The sequence below is a fragment of the Natator depressus genome, chromosome 20, assembly GCF_965152275.1.
Source record: "Natator depressus isolate rNatDep1 chromosome 20, rNatDep2.hap1, whole genome shotgun sequence".
Taxonomy (NCBI): Eukaryota; Metazoa; Chordata; order Testudines; family Cheloniidae; genus Natator; species Natator depressus.
The window spans coordinates 26,530,636-26,548,073 of NC_134253.1; the positions used below are offsets into that span (position 1 = coordinate 26,530,636).

Below are 17,438 nucleotides of genomic sequence, written 5' to 3' on the forward strand. Positions count from 1 at the left end.
CTTGTCCTCCCAAGAGGCTCAGCCACGATGCGCCCCCTCCCTGAGTAGCTGGCTTCAGCCCTGAACCTCTAATCAGCCACGGGAAGGGCTGGGCTCTGCTTTGGCTGCCTGTGCTGGGCTGTTCCTTCCCAGACTTATGGACAATGAGGGGCAAGGGAGGAAGTTCACTGAATGGATCAGCTGGGAAGACAGCCAAGGGGCACGGGAAAGCAACTGGCACGGGAGTATACGCTGCCAGCCCTGCTCCGTGCCAGGGTCCTCTACAGACACAGAGCGAGACGAGACAGCCCCTGCCCCAAAGAGCTCCCAGGCTAAACAGCCCATGGGTGGGCAGGGACGTGCCTTGCCTGAGGTCCCCCAGCAGGCCTGGGACCAAGCCAGGACTATGCCATGGCTCTCGAGTCCCAGCCCAGCTCCGCACCGACTAGGCCAAGCTGCCTCCTGTGTGAGCCCTGGCTATGGCCCTGGCATGGAACGAGCTGAGTTCCCTCAAGTGTCCCCCGGTGGATGCCGCCCTCTACCCACAGCTGTCCTGGCAGAAGGGCAGGTGCTCCAGGGCCGCCGTGATGCCAGCTCTCCCCAATGCCCCTTCCAGGCGTCCGCCAGCCTTTCTCCCCCACAATGGATGACATGCTGACTCGGTGCCCTGGGACATTCCTCACCATGAGCCATGCCAGGTGCCATCCTCTGCCAGAGCAGCCGCCCATGCTCGGCCAGCCAGAGCCGCTCCCCGGTCATGGGAAATTCACCTGAACCAACACCACTGCCCAGAGCCACTGGATCCCCTTCAGCTCCTCACCAGGCGTTAGATCCCCAACGCCCATGGCCTGCCCGTTGAGGCTGTGACAGGAGCCGCATGAGCCCCCAGCGCCCTGCTGAGCGTGTGCGCGGCGGCTCCGAACCAGGCCAGACGTGGGTGGTTTTTCACAGCCACAGCACAAGGTCCATCCCGAGGGCGAGCGCTTCTCCACTGAATAGCTGCAAGAAGGTTTTTTAGCACAGCCCAAGCGATGTATTTCTGCCTAGTCTCCCTTTCAAACATTTCTACAGAGACTTTCAACACAAAGCCCAGCCCGGAGCAGACCCGGCCTGGCACATTTCAGCCTGAAAGGTTGAAGTCTGGCAAAGGTAGGCACATGGGAAACTGGGGAGCACCTGGCAACATGAACTAGAAACACGCGACCTGCCCTGCGCAGCACGTGGCCCCGTCCCACCGTCTCTGTGCTCTCCCGTGTGAGCGACATCGCTTGGCACCGCACAACGCCCACTGCCTGGCTGAGCTCCGCCGTCTACTCTATGGGGAAGCGTCCTCAGCAGAATTCAAGCTGCCTCCCTCGGCTGGGGCATCTTCTGCGCTGGCCTGGGCCATCTCGAAATCTGTCCGGCTTGGCGCTGCTTCCCCGGGCTCCGGCCCTGCCTCTCTCCGGGTCCTGCCCCGCCGAGCCAAGCCCCAGGCCACAATTCCCAGCAGCATGGCCAGTACGGTGGCGATGGCAGTGATTGCGATGATTTTAGCCTTGGGGCTCTCTGGAAAAGGAGACAGAAAAGGGTTAAATTCCTTCTCCGCAAAACACCCCTGAATGTCCCTCGTGGGGTCGGTAAACGATGTTGGTAAAAGAAACAAAATGAAAATAGGGCCCCAGTGTTTTCACTGCGGCCTCCGAGTCGGGCCCGAGACCAAGCCCAGGGATTCAGGAGGAGTCTGGCTGCCACCAGGCTGCCAGGGAAGATCCTGGGCCATGCGGAGGCAACATGGAGCTTGTCCCCATCTAGCAGCCAGTCCAGCTCTGAGCACCCAGCCTGCCTCGCTCCAATGGATTTAGGGCTGGCTTGTAAAGATATTTCCGTACCTACAGATGCAGATAGGCACCTAGTAGGTGCACAATGCCCAACCTTCCCAGAGAGCCAATGGGAGTTAGGAGCCTCCCTGTTCTGGCAATTTTCAAAATCCCACTAGGCACCTGTCTGGATCTTTAGGTGCCCAAATGCTTTTGAAAACCTGACCCTTCCTCCTGTCATGCAGGGGGTTTCGCCCGGCACGAGGGGGGCCCCGATCTCGGCCGGGGCTGTTCGGCGTTCCCACAAGCCAGCTGTGAGACCGTGCAGAGAGGCGGCGGGGCCTCGGGCACGTTCAGCCAAAACCCGCTCTCAGAGACGGAACTTCTTCCGTTTGCGTTGTTTTTAAACACACATTTCGATGAAAATAAAACCAAACTAACCCTGAATTTTTCCCACATTTCCTGTGACAAACACCTGGCTTTGTGCAACCAGCTGCAGCAGACCTGTAAACTTCTATATATGCCGCACCCCCTGGACGGGGACACCGCCGCAGGGCACTAGCGTGGGTTACGTAGCCTTCTCCCGGGGGCCACCCGGGGCCGTGCCAGATGAGACCAGCCTGGCCCTGGCTTTAGAGCGGGATTCCCTGCCTGGCTCCTTCCCTCAGTTCAGTGTTCTGAGGTTGGGGGAGAGGAGCAATTGACCCACATCCCGTTAAATGTGCGACTTGAGCTGCCAGCACCGGGTTGGTCCCCACGGCCCAGCGTGAGCCTGAACTCACCAGCCTCCTGGAGCTCCACCGCGGAGGAGCTGCTTTGCAAGAGTGGCCCACGTGGTCTCAGGTCCAGGGCTGCGTGGCAGGTGGCCTCCTGCCCGTGGTCCCATCGCCGAGGGGTGATCTCCTGGGTCACTGTGACGTCATCGGGTCCGGCCCTGGTGCGGTTCTGGAAGGTCTCCGTGTGCAGGGTCCGACCCCCCTTGCGGAGGGTCACGTTGAGGTGCCTGACGGGCGCCACGCTCAGAACCCGGCACGTCAGGCTATAGGCCCGGCCCAGCTCCAGCTCCGGGAGCCGCTCCAGCACCACCCGCTCCGGCGCCCCTGGAACGACAGACGTGGAGTCACGGGCAGCCTGAGGGCAGGAATCCAACACGGGGACCGTCCCTGCCCTATCCCCAGGGGGACAAGAGCCCAGCTCCCAGCCCCCTCGGCCCCTGGCTTCGGGCTGTGGCTCCTCCCGATTTCGGTAGCTGCTCCCGGCTGGGCTGCATTTCAAACTGCCCTCGGGCTCTCCCCTTCAGGCAGCTCTTATCTCCCTCCTCCAGACAGGAGCCGCCCAGCTCCCCTGCGGGGCTGCCATCCGCTGGGCCCCCTTCGAGGCACTACAGCAGCACCGCCCGGAGACACGCAGCCGGGACCGTCGCATGGCGAGGTGCAGCCCAGGCCCGGAGGGTGCAGCCGCTGCCTGCCCTGCTGCGAGGGAGGAGGCAGCTGAAAGCCGTCTGCCAAACGCTGCTTGTCCCTGGGTCTGCTTGTTCCCTAGGCCTTGGCAGAACCTCCCGCCCACGCCCCCGGGGGGGCTGATCTCTCCCACCACACCCCTCCGGGGGTCGCCTGCCTCTTTCGGGGGGTGGCCGGAGCCCTGTGTCACCGGCACCTTTCCCTGGGCACCAGTCGCCACATTGGACCCGAGCTGGGGACGGCCTGGCAGGGGCGATTCACCAACCACTGGGGGTCAGAGGGTGGCCTCTCCCATAAGAGACCCCAGGACTCCCTACAGAGCAGGGGATGCACCCCGTGAAAGCTTCCCCCAAAGCCCGGCCAGGAGCCCCGTTCTGTGAGTCACTTATGATAAACCGACACCTTCACGGCTGCCCTTTGCAGGGGAAGTAGCATATAGAGGGGCGGACGCCCACTCCTGGATATTGACAAGGTGAAAACCAAGCCCAGTCTCGCTGACCGGCCAGCAGGAGCTCTAAGTGGGGCAGGGGGCTGGGATGTGGATTCCTGCCCTGCCAGGAGCCGGACTAAGACCCACCAACTCATTCCACCCAACGGCCGCCAGAGGGTAACTACACGCCAGTGCTGCCTGGCTTAATGGAGCGGAGCCAGTGGCCCCAGAGGGGAAAGGCCCGTGTCCCATTCTCTGCCCCCCGAGCCAGCCAGTCCCCTGCCCTAGGGTCAGATCACAGCTTTGTACCCTATTTTCTGCCAGCGAGTTTCCCCTTCCTCTGGCACAACCCTGCACCCAGAAAGTCTCTGTGGCACAAAAGCCGCCTGACCCCTGCAGTGGCACTTACGGAAAGTGGAGATGTTTGCAAACGCCACCTTCACACGTCCACGGCAGGTGAACTGGCACTGGGGGGCCGACACCCACTCCGTGATATTTTTGAGGAGAAAGGCCACCCACCCGGGTCCAGTTTTTTCGTTGGTTTTGGTGAGCGAGGTCTCCAGGTTGCCCCTGGCATCAGGATCCGGGCACGTGGTGCTGCAGTTTATCCAGACGGCCCCCCCGTACGCCACCACGGGAGCTGCCGGCGAAACACTCACCTCGAACGAGCCCTGTGCGGCTCCTGAAATGGTAAGCAGGTCTGTCACGCTGTGGCTACGCCTCTGGGGTACACAGCCCAGTGGAACTGAGAAAGCAGAACATCAAACCGCACTCCCTTCCCAGAGCCAGGGAGAGAACCCAGGAGTCCTAGCTCCTAGCCCCTCTGCTCTACCCAATGGTCTCCATTCCCCTCCCAAAGCTGGGGAGAGAACCCAGGAGTCCTGGCTCCTAGCCCCTCTGTCTGCTCTAACCACTAGGCCCCACTCCTCTCCTAGTGATTCTGTAAGAAGGCACCTTCATTTACAAAGAGTAAAACAAATCGATGTCAGCACCTCTGCCAGTGGGGCGCTCCCAGCCCAGCCCGGTCCCACTAGCATTTTCCTGGGGAGACACAGCCTGAGCCGGGGGGTGCAGGGGGGCACTTACCTGGCAGCACCAGGAGAAGCAGCAGCCACGTCAGGGAGCCCCCGGGAGAGGGATGCTTGAGCCACTGGGGTCTCATAGCTGAGGAGAGAGGGACAGAGAGAGCAGGAGCTGGGGGAGCTGGGCTTGGGTTTTCCGTCAGCACCGTGGGGCCTGGGCCAAGCCCACTGAAGCCAACGGGAGTCTTGCCGGGGCGCCCTGGGCTCCGAGGAGGGGCGGGGCGGTGGGGACTGAGCCGCTGTAGCTGGAAATGCGGAGACGGTGCACAGGCACTGCCAGGCCAGCTCAGCCCAGGGCCCATCTAGCCCAGTGTCTGGTCTGCAGCAGAGCCCAGCCTCAGCAGCTCCAGCCCCAGCTGCGAGACCGGCTGCAGGAGGCCGTGATGGGAACCCTGTGGGGACAGGCCCCTCCTGATCCCGCTCGTTAGAGATCAGCCCAGCCCCCACCCCCCAGCTCTAACCACTAGACCCCACTCCCCTCCCAGAGCCGGGGCGAGAACCCGGGAGCCTTACCCCCAGCGATGGTGGTGCTGGCTGGAATGGAGGGCTGAGGCTGCAGCCACCGCGGGGGGAGCGTGTGCGTAGCCGTCTGCTGGGTGAGATAAGGGACATCTCAGGGAGTCCTCAGCCAGCGGACCGCCCTGGGCGCGGTGCTCCCTCGCCGTCCCTTGCGGCCGCCCCAGCCGCCCTGCCACCGGCTCGGGGAAAGCCCGCCCGGGACGTGTGCCCACACCGCACTGGACCTCTGGCTGCCGCAGACATCACGGGGCAGTGCCCTTGGGAGGGCCCTGGGGGCTCCCACCAACCGGCTGCGCTGTGGCCCCAGCCAGGGCAAACGCCTGGGGGCAGGGGGGACGCACCGGTGGTTGGCACTATGTGGCCGTGCGACAGCATGGAGCTCCCCAGACTGAGTCTCCCCAACTCCATTCCCCGCCCCCCGAGTTCTGACCGACCAGATACTCAGACCGTCGCCCTCTGGGTCGTCCCCCCAATGCGTGAAACCAGCCCCCTGTTACCAGCTCACCCCGGCCTCCCCAGTGGGTGCCCCAGAGCCCTGCCCGGGGTAAAACCAACTCAAACTTTAGTTACTAGCCGAGCCAGAGCCAGAGCCAGAGCCGAACCAGCGAGGGGGAGCCACACAGGCCAGTGACAGAGACTAACCCTCCTGCCACCCCGTGGGCTGTACCCCTCTAGCGTGGATAAAAGCCCTTTTCTAAGACAAGTTACCCATGGCCTTGGAGGAGCTCCCAGCCTGCCCCCTGCTGTGGGGGGCTCCGGCCTTCACGGCCAGCTGGGCCCCACCAGCTTTTGCTCCAGTTGGCTCTGTGAAAGGCTGGTTCTCCGAGCACGCTGGCTCCTGGCTCTGCAGAGTTGGGACCGCCTGTGACGTTACACCCCGTATTCTTCATCGAAATATGGTTATGAGATGCATAAGGCATAACAGAGAGATACTTTATGCAGGATGGGTCTGGTGAGATGTCATGGGAAAGGTTACGATTTACTGACTGTGTTTATCCAAAGGGTGTGCATGGAGCATTTTCGTAGGTGGAGCTGGGAGTATTGACCATGTCTCTGTATTTCCAATGTGCTACGCTGGATGAGGCCAAACGATGTTGGTGGCTGATTGAGGAAATGCACCAAGCACAAGGGTCACCCCAGGACCTGTGTGCAATAGAGACCTCGCCGAGACAGCTCTAGACTGGGGGGACTGTTTAACCCAGGTCATGGCAAAAGAGCTTTCCAGCAAGTGGGGGGAAGATATAAAAGAGGGACAATGACAACATGTGAGGGCCTCACTCTCCTGACAACAACACACCTGAAAACACCTGAGGAACAAGGACTGAACTGTGGGAAGTGCTGGCCCCAGGCTAAGATCTTTAGCCTGTGTCTGAAAACCTGGGAAAGCCAAGGCAGCTTGTGCCTTAAGACTCTGCCAGCCTGTTTATCACTCAGGGTGAGAATTTGCTAATTTGTACCCTACCTATCAAGTGTGTTAAGCTCAGCTTGCGTGTTTTGTTTCACTTGCTCGGTGATTTGCGTTGTTCTGTTTGCTATCCCTTGAACCACTTAAAATCTGCCTCTTGCAGTTAATACACTGGTTTTGTTTATTATTAAACCCAGTTGATGTGATTTCTACCTGGCGGGGCAAGAAGGCGTGCGCATCTCTCGTCACCTTGAGGAAGAGGCTGGATTTTCATGAGCTGGTGTAACCCACACACCTCCTGGGGGTGGGGTTCTGGCCCACCCAGTGGCACCAAGACCGCTTAGCGAGAGAGATGAATGAATTTCCTTAATGGGCAGCTGGCTTTTAGCTCATGCATAGAGGCTCCTGCACTAAGCTCCAGAGGTCCCAGGTTCAACTCCCTGGCTGGGGTCTGTGGGTGTTACACTTGCGCTGTGCCAATTTTTCTATACAGCACAAGACAGAATTATTTTGGGTTTGTCTCCCAAAAGGAGTGTGCATGTGTGTGATAAATGAAGGGTGGGTGAGCTCCCTTATGGATACTAGCCAGCCAGTTAGCTGGAAAATCCCACTCGGTCTGTTGTCTGCTTGCTTTAGCAGCCAAGGGTTAGCAAGCCCCCAGGTAAAAGAAAAGGGAGTGGGCCCCTGACCAAAAGAGCCAATGGGAAGGTAGAACTTTTTACATTGGGAAAGAAACTTCCCTTTGTCTGTTGTTCTCTGGGCTGCAGGGACACGGAGCAGCAGTGCTATAAGCAGAAATGCCGTGTAAGGGTTGAACCAGGTATGAACAAGTATTTTCCATACCTAAAAGAAAAAAATTGGGACAGGGAATGTTTAGTTAGACGCTATCAGGTTTATTTCTTATTTTGGCTTGTGGACTCCTCTGTGCTAAGCCCAGATGCTTCTGTTTGCTTGTAACTTTTAAGCTGAACCCCCAAGAAAGCTACTTTGGGTGCTTGATTTTTGGAATTGCTCTTTAAAATCTAGCAAAAGCCTCAGTTCCAGATGGATTTTCTTTCTTTTTGTTTTTAATAAAATTTAACTGTTTTAAGACCAGGACCGGGGCTCTTGGTGTCCTGCGAGGCGTGTGCAGCTTGTTTGATTAGCTGGTGGCCACAGCTGATTTCCTTTGTTTTCGTTCTCAGCTCTTCCCCGGAGGGGGGTGAAAGGGCTTGAGGGTGCCCCCCAGGGAGGAATTCCCAAGTGCGCCTTCCTGGGCTCAAAGGGGTTTTTTTGCATTTGGGTGGTGGCAGCATTTACCAAGCCAAGGTCAGAGAGAAGCTGGAAGCTTGCGGGCCCCCACTTCCTGCACTCAGAGTGACAGAGCGGGGATTCAGCCTTGACAACGTGAGTGCTGGGGGAGTCCTCTCACCCAGAGCGGACTTCAGTCTGTGTCTGTGTGACGATGTGACGCAGCAGGGAGGGGGGAGTGTTGACCTGGGAATGTGCCCTGGGGGTGGGAGACCTGAGAGCCTGTCACCTGAGCCTGGAGGGGGAGGGGGAGGTAACACCTCTGCCCAGGAATGTGGACGGAAGCTGCAGCAGGGAACCGGCTGGGTGGGTTTAGTTTCAGTTTGGGGCTGGGTGGAGGAACGCAGGGAACCCCAGGGCTGGGGTCTAAGCTCCCTGCTCCCCCAGAAGGACTTGACTGAGGGGTCCTGGGTGTCCCCACAAGCTCTGTTTTGGACTGTGTTCCTGTTGTCCAATAAACCTTCTGTTTTACTGGCTGGCTGAGAGTCTCAGTGAATCCCAGGAAGAGGGGTGCAGGGCCTGGACTCCCCCACACTCCGTGACAACTGGTGGCAGCGGTGGGATCTACTGCACCCCGTGAATGGCGCTTCCTGCAGTAAGTGACTGGGGAACAGTAAAACGAAGGGGGATTGACGGGGACCAGGCATGCTGAAGATTCAGAGAGAGACGGTTTCAGGGGGCGGTTAACCCCTGGGAGTGTGTGACCAGAGAGAAGGACTTTTGCAGTAACAGGGTCCCCCGGGGGATTGCAGCGAGCGGTCCCAGGGGCGGAGGAGTCTGCAGCTCGACCCTGGCAAAGAGGTGGTGACCTCAAGAAGGACTGGCACACTAGGGGCTTTTCCTGGAAACCGTGGACAGCTGCCCGGCCTGCGAGTGGCCAGCCGGGAGATGGACGCTAAACGCCTTAAGAGTGACCTGGTGGAGCTGTGCAGGCAGAGGGGGCTGTGCATTGGGAGGTCCACCAAGGAACAGCTGATTGCCCAGTTGGAGGAGAGGGATCGCTTGGATGACCCGATCCCTGTCCCTGAGGGAAGCCGCCCGGCGGACGCAGCGTGGGCCCTGGGGCCTGACCAGGCTGGGAGGGGTCAGACTGCTGCCGAGGACATCCCGAGACCCTTCCTACCTATGCCTGGGGGAGGGGTTGTGGGAAGCCCAGCGAATACCGAGGGCCCCCTGACCCCAGCAGCCAGCAGGGGATCCTCCTGGCGGAGCTCCCCATCCCTGGAGCGGATGCGGCTGGAATGGGAGAGGGAGATGAAAATGAGGGAGCTGGAGGATCATGAAAAACAACGTCAACATGAGGAGAAACAATGTCAACATGAGCAGGAGGAGAAGGAGAGGGAGCGTCAGGAGAAGGAGAAACAAAGACAGCATGAGCTGGAGCTGGCCAGGCTGAGGAGCAGTGGGGCCCCGGCTGCGGTGAGTGCGGGGGGACCCAAGACTGCAAGGAGCTTTGATAAGTGCTTCCTGGCCCAGCGGAAGGAGGGGGAGGACATAGATAGCTTCCTGACGGCCTTTGAGAATGCCTGCGAGATGCACAGGGTTGACCCTGCAGACAGGCTCCAGTTCCTCACCCCCTTACTGGACCCCAAAGCCGTGGAGGTCTACAGCCGGATGACAGGGGCGGAGGCAGGGGACTATGAACTGTTCAAACAGGCCCTGCTCCGTGAGTTTGGGCTGACCCCCGAGATGTACCGGAGAAGGTTCCGGAGTCAGCGTAAAACGCCTGAGGTCACCTACTTACAACGGGTCAACAGGATGCAGGGATATGCCCGCAAGTGGCCAGCTGGGGCCCAAGCTAAAGAGGACCTGCTTGACCTGTTTGTACTGGAGCACCTGTATGAACAGTGCCCTTCCGACCTGAGGCTGTGGCTGGTGGACAAAAAGCTCGCGAACCCCCAGCACGCAGGGCAGCTGGCCGACGAGTTTGTGAACAGTCGGTCAGGGGGTAGCCGGGAGGACTCCCAAAAGAACAGGCCCCCCCCGATGCAGAGAGAGAGTCACCATGGGGCCTCCCAGCGGGGAAATAGGGAGAACCCCCTCCAAAGGGGAACGCCTGGCATCGGGCCCCTCCGACCCGCTCGAGGGGACCAACGTGACCTGAGCTGCTATCACTGTGGCCAGAGAGGCCACGTACGGACCCAGTGCCCCGGGCTCAGGGACAAACTGAGCAGACCCAACCTACCCAGGGTTAACTGGGTAGGGACTCAGCTGGACGAGGGGCAGGCGACCCAGGAAAGGGGGGCTACCAGTTTACCACCTGCTCAGGAGGGGAGAGTACCCCCGGCCAGCCCCGCCAGAGGGCTGGAGGCTCCGGACTCAGGGTGCTCAGTTTACAGGGTGGGTGCGGGGCTGTTCCTCCGGAGAGAGTGCCTTGTTCCCCTGGAGGTGGATGGGAGGAAGGTCAATGGATACTGGGATACGGGGGCGGAGGTGACGCTGGCCCGGCCCGAGGTGGTGGCCCCAGATCGGGTGGTGCCCAACACCTACCTGACCCTGACGGGGGTGGGCGGGACCCCATTTAAGGTGCCCGTGGCAAGGTTACACCTGAAATGGGGGGCCAAGGAGGGCCCCAAGGATGTGGGGGTACACCACCATTTGCCCACTGAAGTTTTGATGGGGGGAGACCTAGAGGACTGGCCAAGCAACCCCCAGACCGCCCTGGTTGTGATCCGTAGCCAGAGCCGGCGAGGGCACTGCGCCCTGACCTTGGGGAGGGTACCACACCGGAGGCACAGGACCCTACTCTGGTGGGGAGGGAGCACCGAGGGGCACGGCTCAGAGAGGCTGAGGCCTCAGACCTGACCACTGAGGGGGAACCGGGCCCCATCCCTTCCCCAGCCACTGAGTTCCAGGCCAAGTTGAGGAAAGATCCCTCCTTGCGGAAGCTCAGGGACCTGGCCGACCTCAGGGTGGGACGGACCATGAGGAGAGGCTGCCAGGAGAGGTTCCTGTGGGAGAAGGGGTTCCTGTACCGGGAATGGGCTCCCCCAGGGGAAGGGGAGTCCTGTGGGATCAGGAGGCAGCTGGTGGTCCCCCAGAAGTACCGCCGCAAGCTCCTGTACCTGGCCCATGACATCCCCCTCGCAGGGCACCAGGGAATCCGGCGCACCCGGCAGAGGTTGCTACAGAACTTTTACTGGCCCGGGGTCTTTACCACCGTCCGGCAGTATTGCCGATCCTGTGACCCCTGTCAGAGGGTGGGGAAGGCCCGGGACAAGGGGAAAGCGGCGTTGAGACCTTTGCCCATCATAGAGGAGCCTTTCCAGAAGGTGGCCATGGACATCGTGGGGCCTCTCAGCAAGACGACCCGGTCGGGGAAGAAATACATTCTGGTGGTGGTAGATTTCGCCACCCGCTACCCCGAGGCAGTGCCCTTAGCTTCCATTGAAGCAGACACCGTGGCAGATGCGCTCCTGACCATTTTCAGCCGAGTGGGGTTCCCCAGGGAAGTCTTGACAGACCAAGGCTCCAACTTCATGTCGGCCCTGCTCCGGTGCTTGTGGGAGAAATGTGGGGTCCGGCATGACGGGGCCTCAGCGTATCACCCCCAGTCCAATGGGCTGGTGGAGAGGTTTAACGGGACGCTAAAGATGATGCTGAAAACCTTTATGAACCAGCACCCGCAGGATTGGGACAAGTACTTACCTCACCTGCTGTTCGCGTACAGGGAGGTGCCCCAGGAGTCTACCGGATTTTCGCCTTTCGAACTGTTATATGGAAGGAGGGTGAGGGGCCCCCTGGACCTGATGAGAGACGAGTGGGAGGGGAAGGCCACTCCCGATGGAGAGTCAGTGGTGGAGTATGTCCTGATCTTCCGAGAGAGACTGGCTGAACTCATGGGCCTGGCCAGGGAGAATCTGGCCAGAGCCCAGAGGAAGCAGAAGGTCTGGTATGACCGCACGGCGCGGGCCCGTGCCTACGCCACCGGGGATCAGGTGATGGTTCTCATCCCCGTGAGAAAGAACAAACTACAGGCCGCCTGGGAGGGCCCTTTCAAGGATGTCAAGCAGCTCAATGAGGTAAACTATGTGGTGGAGCTGTCGAACCGGGCGCACCACCGCCGGGTGTACCATGTGAATATGATGAAGCCATATTATGCCAGGGGGAATGTGGTGTTGGCCGTGTGTGGACAGTGGGAGGAGCAGGGAGATGACCCTTTAGTAGATCTATTCCCTGGGACCAGAGCTGGTTCCCCCCTGGAAACAATTCCCCTCTCGGATCAGCTAACCCCTGCCCAGCAAGCTGAGGTCAAGGGGGTGCTGCATCCGTCCCGACAGCAGTTTTCCAACCAGCCTGGACGCACTAATCTGACTGTCCACTGGGTGCAGACGGGGTCGCACCCACCGATAAGATGCTCCCCCTTCTGAGTCACAGGGAAAACTGCTCAGGACCTGGAAAGAGAGGTCCGGGACATGCTGGCTTTGGGGGTGATCCAGCCATCGGCCAGCCCTTGGGCCTCGCCGGTGGTGCTGGTCCCCAAAAAGGACGGGTCGGTCCGGTTCTGTGTGGACTATCGGAAGCTCAATGCCATCACTGTATCGGATGCCTACCCCATGCCCAGGCCGGACGAGCTCCTAGACAAGCTGGGAGGAGCTCGGTACCTTACCACCATGGACCTTACAAAGGGCTACTGGCAAGTGCCGCTGGATGCAGATGCTCGGCTGAAATCGGCCTTTATCACCCCTCTGGGGCTCTATGAGTTTCTGACCCTGCCTTTCGGCCTCAAGGGAGCGCCGGCCACCTTCCAGCGCCTGGTGGACCAGCTCCTGAGGGGGATGGAGAGTTTTGCCGTGGCGTATATTGACGACATCTGTGTCTTTAGCCAGACCTGGGAGGACCACGTGTCCCAGGTTAGACAAGTGCTGGACCGACTCCAGGGGGCTGGGCTGACTGTCAAAGCGGAGAAGTGCAAGGTGGGGATGGCTGAAGTATCTTACCTGGGCCATCGGGTGGGGAGCGGCCGCCTAAAGCCGGAACCGGCCAAGGTGGAGGTGATCAGAGACTGGCCCGCTCCCCACACCAAAAAGCAGGTCCAAGCCTTTATTGGGATGGCAGGATACTACCGACGATTTGTGCCCCACTTTAGCGCCATAGCCACCCCCATCACTGAGCTATGCAAGAAGGGGAAGCCAGACAAGGTGGTCTGGACCGAGCAGTGCCAGGAGGCTTTCCGGGCGCTGAAGGAGGCTCTGGTCAGTGGCCCAGTTCTAGCAAACCCAGACTTTGACAAGCCCTTTGTGGTGTTCACCGACGCCTCCGACACGGGACTGGGGGCGGTGTTAATGCAGGAGGATGAAAAGGGGGAGAGACACCCCATCGTGTACCTGAGCAAGAAGTTGCTACCCCGGGAGCAACACTACGCGGCCATCGAGAAGGAGTGCCTGGCCATGGTGTGGGCCCTCAAGAAACTAGAGCCCTATCTCTTCGGGCGACACTTCACCGTCTACACCGACCACTCTCCCCTGACCTGGCTGCACCAGATGAAAGGAGCCAACGCCAAGCTCCTGAGGTGGAGCCTGCTCCTGCAGGATTACGACATGGACGTGGTCCACGTGAAGGGAAGTGCCAACCTGATAGCGGATGCGCTGTCCCGGAGAGGGGGCCCCGAACTTCCCCAGGTCACTGGTCACAGTGACCCCGCTCAGTTCAGTCTCGAAGGGGGGAGAGATGTGAGGATGTGACGCAGCAGGGAGGGGGGAGTGTTGACCTGGGAATGTGCCCTGGGGACGGGAGACCTGAGAGCCTGTCACCTGAGCCGGGAGGGGGAGGGGGAGGTGACACCTCTGCCCAGGAATGTGGACGGAGGCTGCAGGAGGGAGCCTGCTCGGTGGGGTTAGTTTCAGTTTGGGGCTGGGTGGAGGAACACAGGGAACCCCAGGGCTGGGGTCTAAGCTCCCTGCTCCCCCAGAAGGACTTGACTGAGGGGTCCTGGGTGTCCCCACAAGCTCTGTTTTGGACTGTGTTCCTGTTGTCCAATAAACCTTCTGTTTTACTGGCTCACTGAGAGTCTCAGTGAATCCCAGGAAGAGGGGTGCAGGGCCCGGACTCCCCCACACTCCGTGACAGTCTGCAGCGGGCTGTGGCCGTACCTCTGTGTGTGCTACAAGGGGCCAGAGAGCCTAATTCCCAAAGCAGGGAGAGGGAACCGAGGCTGGTGGAGCAGGAGGGGCTCTGTGAAACCCCAGTACGCAAGGTGACATCCCACAAGGGGGGGTCCAACCCGTCACACCCTCCCTCTGCCTGGTCCAGCCTTGCCTTCTCCTGGCCGCTGGCCGTCTGGCTTGGGAGGGGCCTCTCCCCACGTAACTGCTCAGCGCCCGGCTGCGAGGGGGGAGCGGCCAGATCTGAGCCCAGTTTTCTGTACACGCCAGGGCGTAAACCCATCCCCACGGCCTGGCTGCACAGGCGCCAGGCCCCCACGCTCAGCGCGCCACACGCCTTCCTGCAAACCCCTCGCCCGATGTTTTCCTGGCGCAACGATGGCTGGTTTAACTGCTCGGCTGCGGGGGTTAAACCTTCTGCTCCCCCCTGGGGGGCCTGGCTCCTAATTGTCCCTGCCCAGAGCCCATTCCCCTCCCCTTTGCCCCCCCCAGGGCTCGGATGTCCTAGGCATGTCCTAGCTCTGCTAGGCTCAGGGCTGGCTGTGCTGGCAAGCGTGTGTCTCATGGCCCAGACCCCCCCCCCCCACTTTCCTGGCTCGGCCCCCCCAGGGCTCCGGCTGGCGGAGCAGGCAGGCAACACGCCTTTCACTTTCATTTCTTCCCCAGCTGCTGCTTCCTCCCCACAACGGCTGCGTGTGTGTGCACGTGTGTGTGTGTGCAGACACGTGTGTGCTGGGACCAGCTCCCTGCTAGCCCGGGAGGGAGTGTGCTGGTGAACGCTCTGCGTGGCTCTGGATCTCACCCAAGCCGCTGGATGCCTTGACGTTTAGCACCTTCATGGCAATGCCCCTGGATGCTCAGTTTGGGCTCGGAGCTCCCGCCCTGCTCTGGCCCCCATTGCCCGGGGATCCAGGCAGCTCCCCCTCCCTCCCTGCAGAGCACCCCCAGGAGCCAGGGCAGGGCTGTTAGCCCACTACTGCCCATGCGGAGACTGAAGCACACAGAGACTTGGCCCAGACCACCCAGGTAGCTATGGCAGAGACAGGAACTGAACCTGTCCTGAGGCCCAGGCTAGTGCTCTAACCACTAGGTCATTCCTCTAGACAACCCTTCCTGGGTGGAGAGACTTCACCCACCACTGAGATGCATCCACCTCTGAGCTGGAACGTGGCAGCTGTTTGCAAGCAGCATGGTGACGCTGCCCAGTGGTGCAGGGAAGGGGGTGAAACATGCTGGCGTGAATCCACTCCTGCTGCAGTGGCCAGATGCAGCCCTCTGCCTGTCGTGAGCCCTCTTGTCCCCTGCTGGGCAGCGACCGCTTTCTCCACTAGTCATGCTGGGGTCTCGCCAGACTCCCAGGGCAGGTGCCAGACCCCCCTAGAGGAAGGGGCAGCGCGGGTAGAGCGGGAGGGATGGAGTGGGGCTGTGGGCAGCCGTACCGTGAGCCATGGGCACCGTGCGTTCAGTCTAACGGGCTCCGGGCAGGGCAGGAGCCACACAAGGGGCACCCGATGCAGGGGGCTGTAGCCCACGAAAGCTTATGCTCTACGAAATGTGTTCATCTCCAAGGTGCCACAAGGCCTCCTGTTCTTTCTGCGGACACAGACTCACACGGCGGCTGCTCTGAAACAAGGGGGCGATTGAGTTTCACAGTCTCTCAGGCATGGGGTGCAGCTCCCCATGCCACCACTAGGGGGGGCTGCGGGTGCGGACAATGCGGTTTGGTGGTGGAAAGCCGAGTGAGCGAGGAGCGGGGGTCTATTCCGGGCTCTGCCGGTGACCTCCGGGGGACTCTCCATGCCTCAGTTTCCCCTCCTGCCCCTTCCTCAGTTAGCTTGTGAGTCCCGTGAAGCAGGGACTGTCCCGCGCTGTGTGTCTCTGCAGCGCCCAGCACAATATGACCCTGGTCCTGGTTGGGGTCAGTGAGGAACTGGGCACGATCGACCCTCAATATAAGCCAGGGTCTGGGCGGCGCCCGGTGCGACGGGGCCCCAATCTTGGTTGGGGTCTGGGCGGCACCCGGCGCGACGGGGCCCTGGTCTCGGCTGGGGTCTGGGCGGCGTCCGGCGCGACGGGGCCCTGGTCTCGGCTGGGGTCTGGGAGGCGCCCGGCGCGACGGGGCCCTGTTCTCGGCCGGGGTCCGGGCGGCACCCGGCGTGACGGGGCCCTGGTCTTGGCCGGGGTCTGGGCAGCGCCCGGCTTGACGGGGCCCTTGGCTGAGGGCTCTGTGTAACGTGAACAATTAAGGATCACTCTTGCACGGTTGCTAGGAGTACTGTTCTGATCAGCTCCGGCCACCCGCCCCAGTAACGGCACGGAGAGCTGGCGGGTCACACTGACAATATTTACATCCTTTATTTGCACCAGCAGGACCAGCCCCGTTGGTGCTTTACAGCCTCGTTCTCGTTAGCCGGCCCACGCTTGGGACTCCGTGATTTTAGCTCCTGGCTCAACCCGGGTGGACAATCTTCCCTGTCGACAAAGCTCCCGTCGCCCCAGGCCTCTGGGCTGCTTCTCATTTGTAGTGTGGCAGCTGCCAGGCGCCCGGGGCCTGCTCCAGGGCGTCGCGGGGCCGGGTCTCTGCCTTGCACCTTGTGCTGTTACTTACCCCAGTGCAAAATGGCGTTACCTGGCAGGACGCCGGCGGGGCTGGGCCAGTGCTCTGAGCGGCTCATTCCTCCAGCTGCTGGGCGGGTGAGTCTGACTCACGGCTCAGGGCTGTCAGAGTGGGGCTAGAGCGGGAATTTTCCCCTCTGCAGCGTGGGGCCTGGACCCCCCGGTCCTCGGATCACTCCAGCACAGGGCCCCTGATCAATTCCCTGCATGGCAGAGCCTCCAGGGCTGGTCGCTTCTGTTCTCTGCCCCGGGCCTGACCTGCTGGGCTCAGCACAGGGGTGACGTGCTGAAAGGCTGGACTGTCCCAGGGGCTCAGCACCCAGCCTCCGGGCGGGCGTCCCCAGAGCCAGCCCCCAGAGAGGTGCCCCGAGAACAGCCGGGTTGGCCCGAGAGCTCCTTCATGCTGCCCAAACGCGCTGGGCTCTGTTGGCAATCCCGGCCCCGAGACACTCTGCAAATGCCACTGACCCTTTAACTCTGCTGGCTCCAGGGCCAGCTGCTCCCCAGCCCCTTGACAACAGCAAACAAGCCGCGTGGTGGGAAAAGTCCCGCAGGGGAATGTACCAGCAGTTGCCTGGGTCATACGAACAGGTCCCTTCGCCCCCTGCCAGAGTCTCTCCCTTACGCTCTCTTCACGCTGACTGGGGCTTTCGCTTCCACAGTTATTAACGTCATTGACCTCCCCGCCCCTGTACCGGGGTCCCTGCCACGCCGCCCCCGGCTCAGCCCCCACAGGAGAGGGAGCCTGGTGTCC

At 61.1% G+C, this 17,438-nt stretch overlaps 2 protein-coding genes across 3 annotated transcripts in view; both read right to left on the bottom strand.

Annotated features, from left to right (window-relative positions):
* Positions 1–17,438, bottom strand: part of ICAM5 (intercellular adhesion molecule 5) — a 51,446-nt gene that overhangs the window by 24,614 nt on the left and 9,394 nt on the right. The gene's annotated exons all lie outside the window — the stretch shown is intronic.
* On the bottom strand, positions 990–16,048 carry LOC141975220 (intercellular adhesion molecule 4-like). 2 transcript variants are annotated; one of them, XM_074935509.1, is made up of 5 exons: positions 15,205–16,048; positions 4,755–4,832; positions 4,078–4,350; positions 2,561–2,878; positions 990–1,527 (listed from the first exon to the last, which is right to left on the bottom strand). In XM_074935509.1, exons 1-5 carry the CDS (start codon positions 15,401–15,403, stop codon positions 1,295–1,297), a joined length of 1,101 nt encoding a protein of 366 aa, XP_074791610.1. In that variant the 5' UTR covers positions 15,404–16,048; the 3' UTR covers positions 990–1,294. The 2 variants fall into 2 exon arrangements, with proteins under 2 accessions (XP_074791610.1, XP_074791611.1); XM_074935510.1 differs by lacking the exon at positions 15,205–16,048 and adding an exon at positions 5,264–5,321 and having other exon boundaries at positions 992–1,527.

Bases quoted from the DNA above. Each gene is read 5' to 3' on its own strand.
- LOC141975220 (XM_074935509.1), bottom strand. From the start codon at position 15,403: ATGACTAGTGGAGAAAGCGGTCGCTGCCCAGCAGGGGACAAGAGGGCT. The intron at 4,833-15,204 runs GTGGGTGAAGTC...CTCTCTCCTCAG, and splicing joins GAGGTGGATGCATCTCAGTG to CTATGAGACCCCAGTGGCTC. The intron at 1,528-2,560 runs GTGAGTTCAGGC...CTCCTTTTCCAG, and splicing joins GGTGGAGCTCCAGGAGGCTG to AGAGCCCCAAGGCTAAAATC.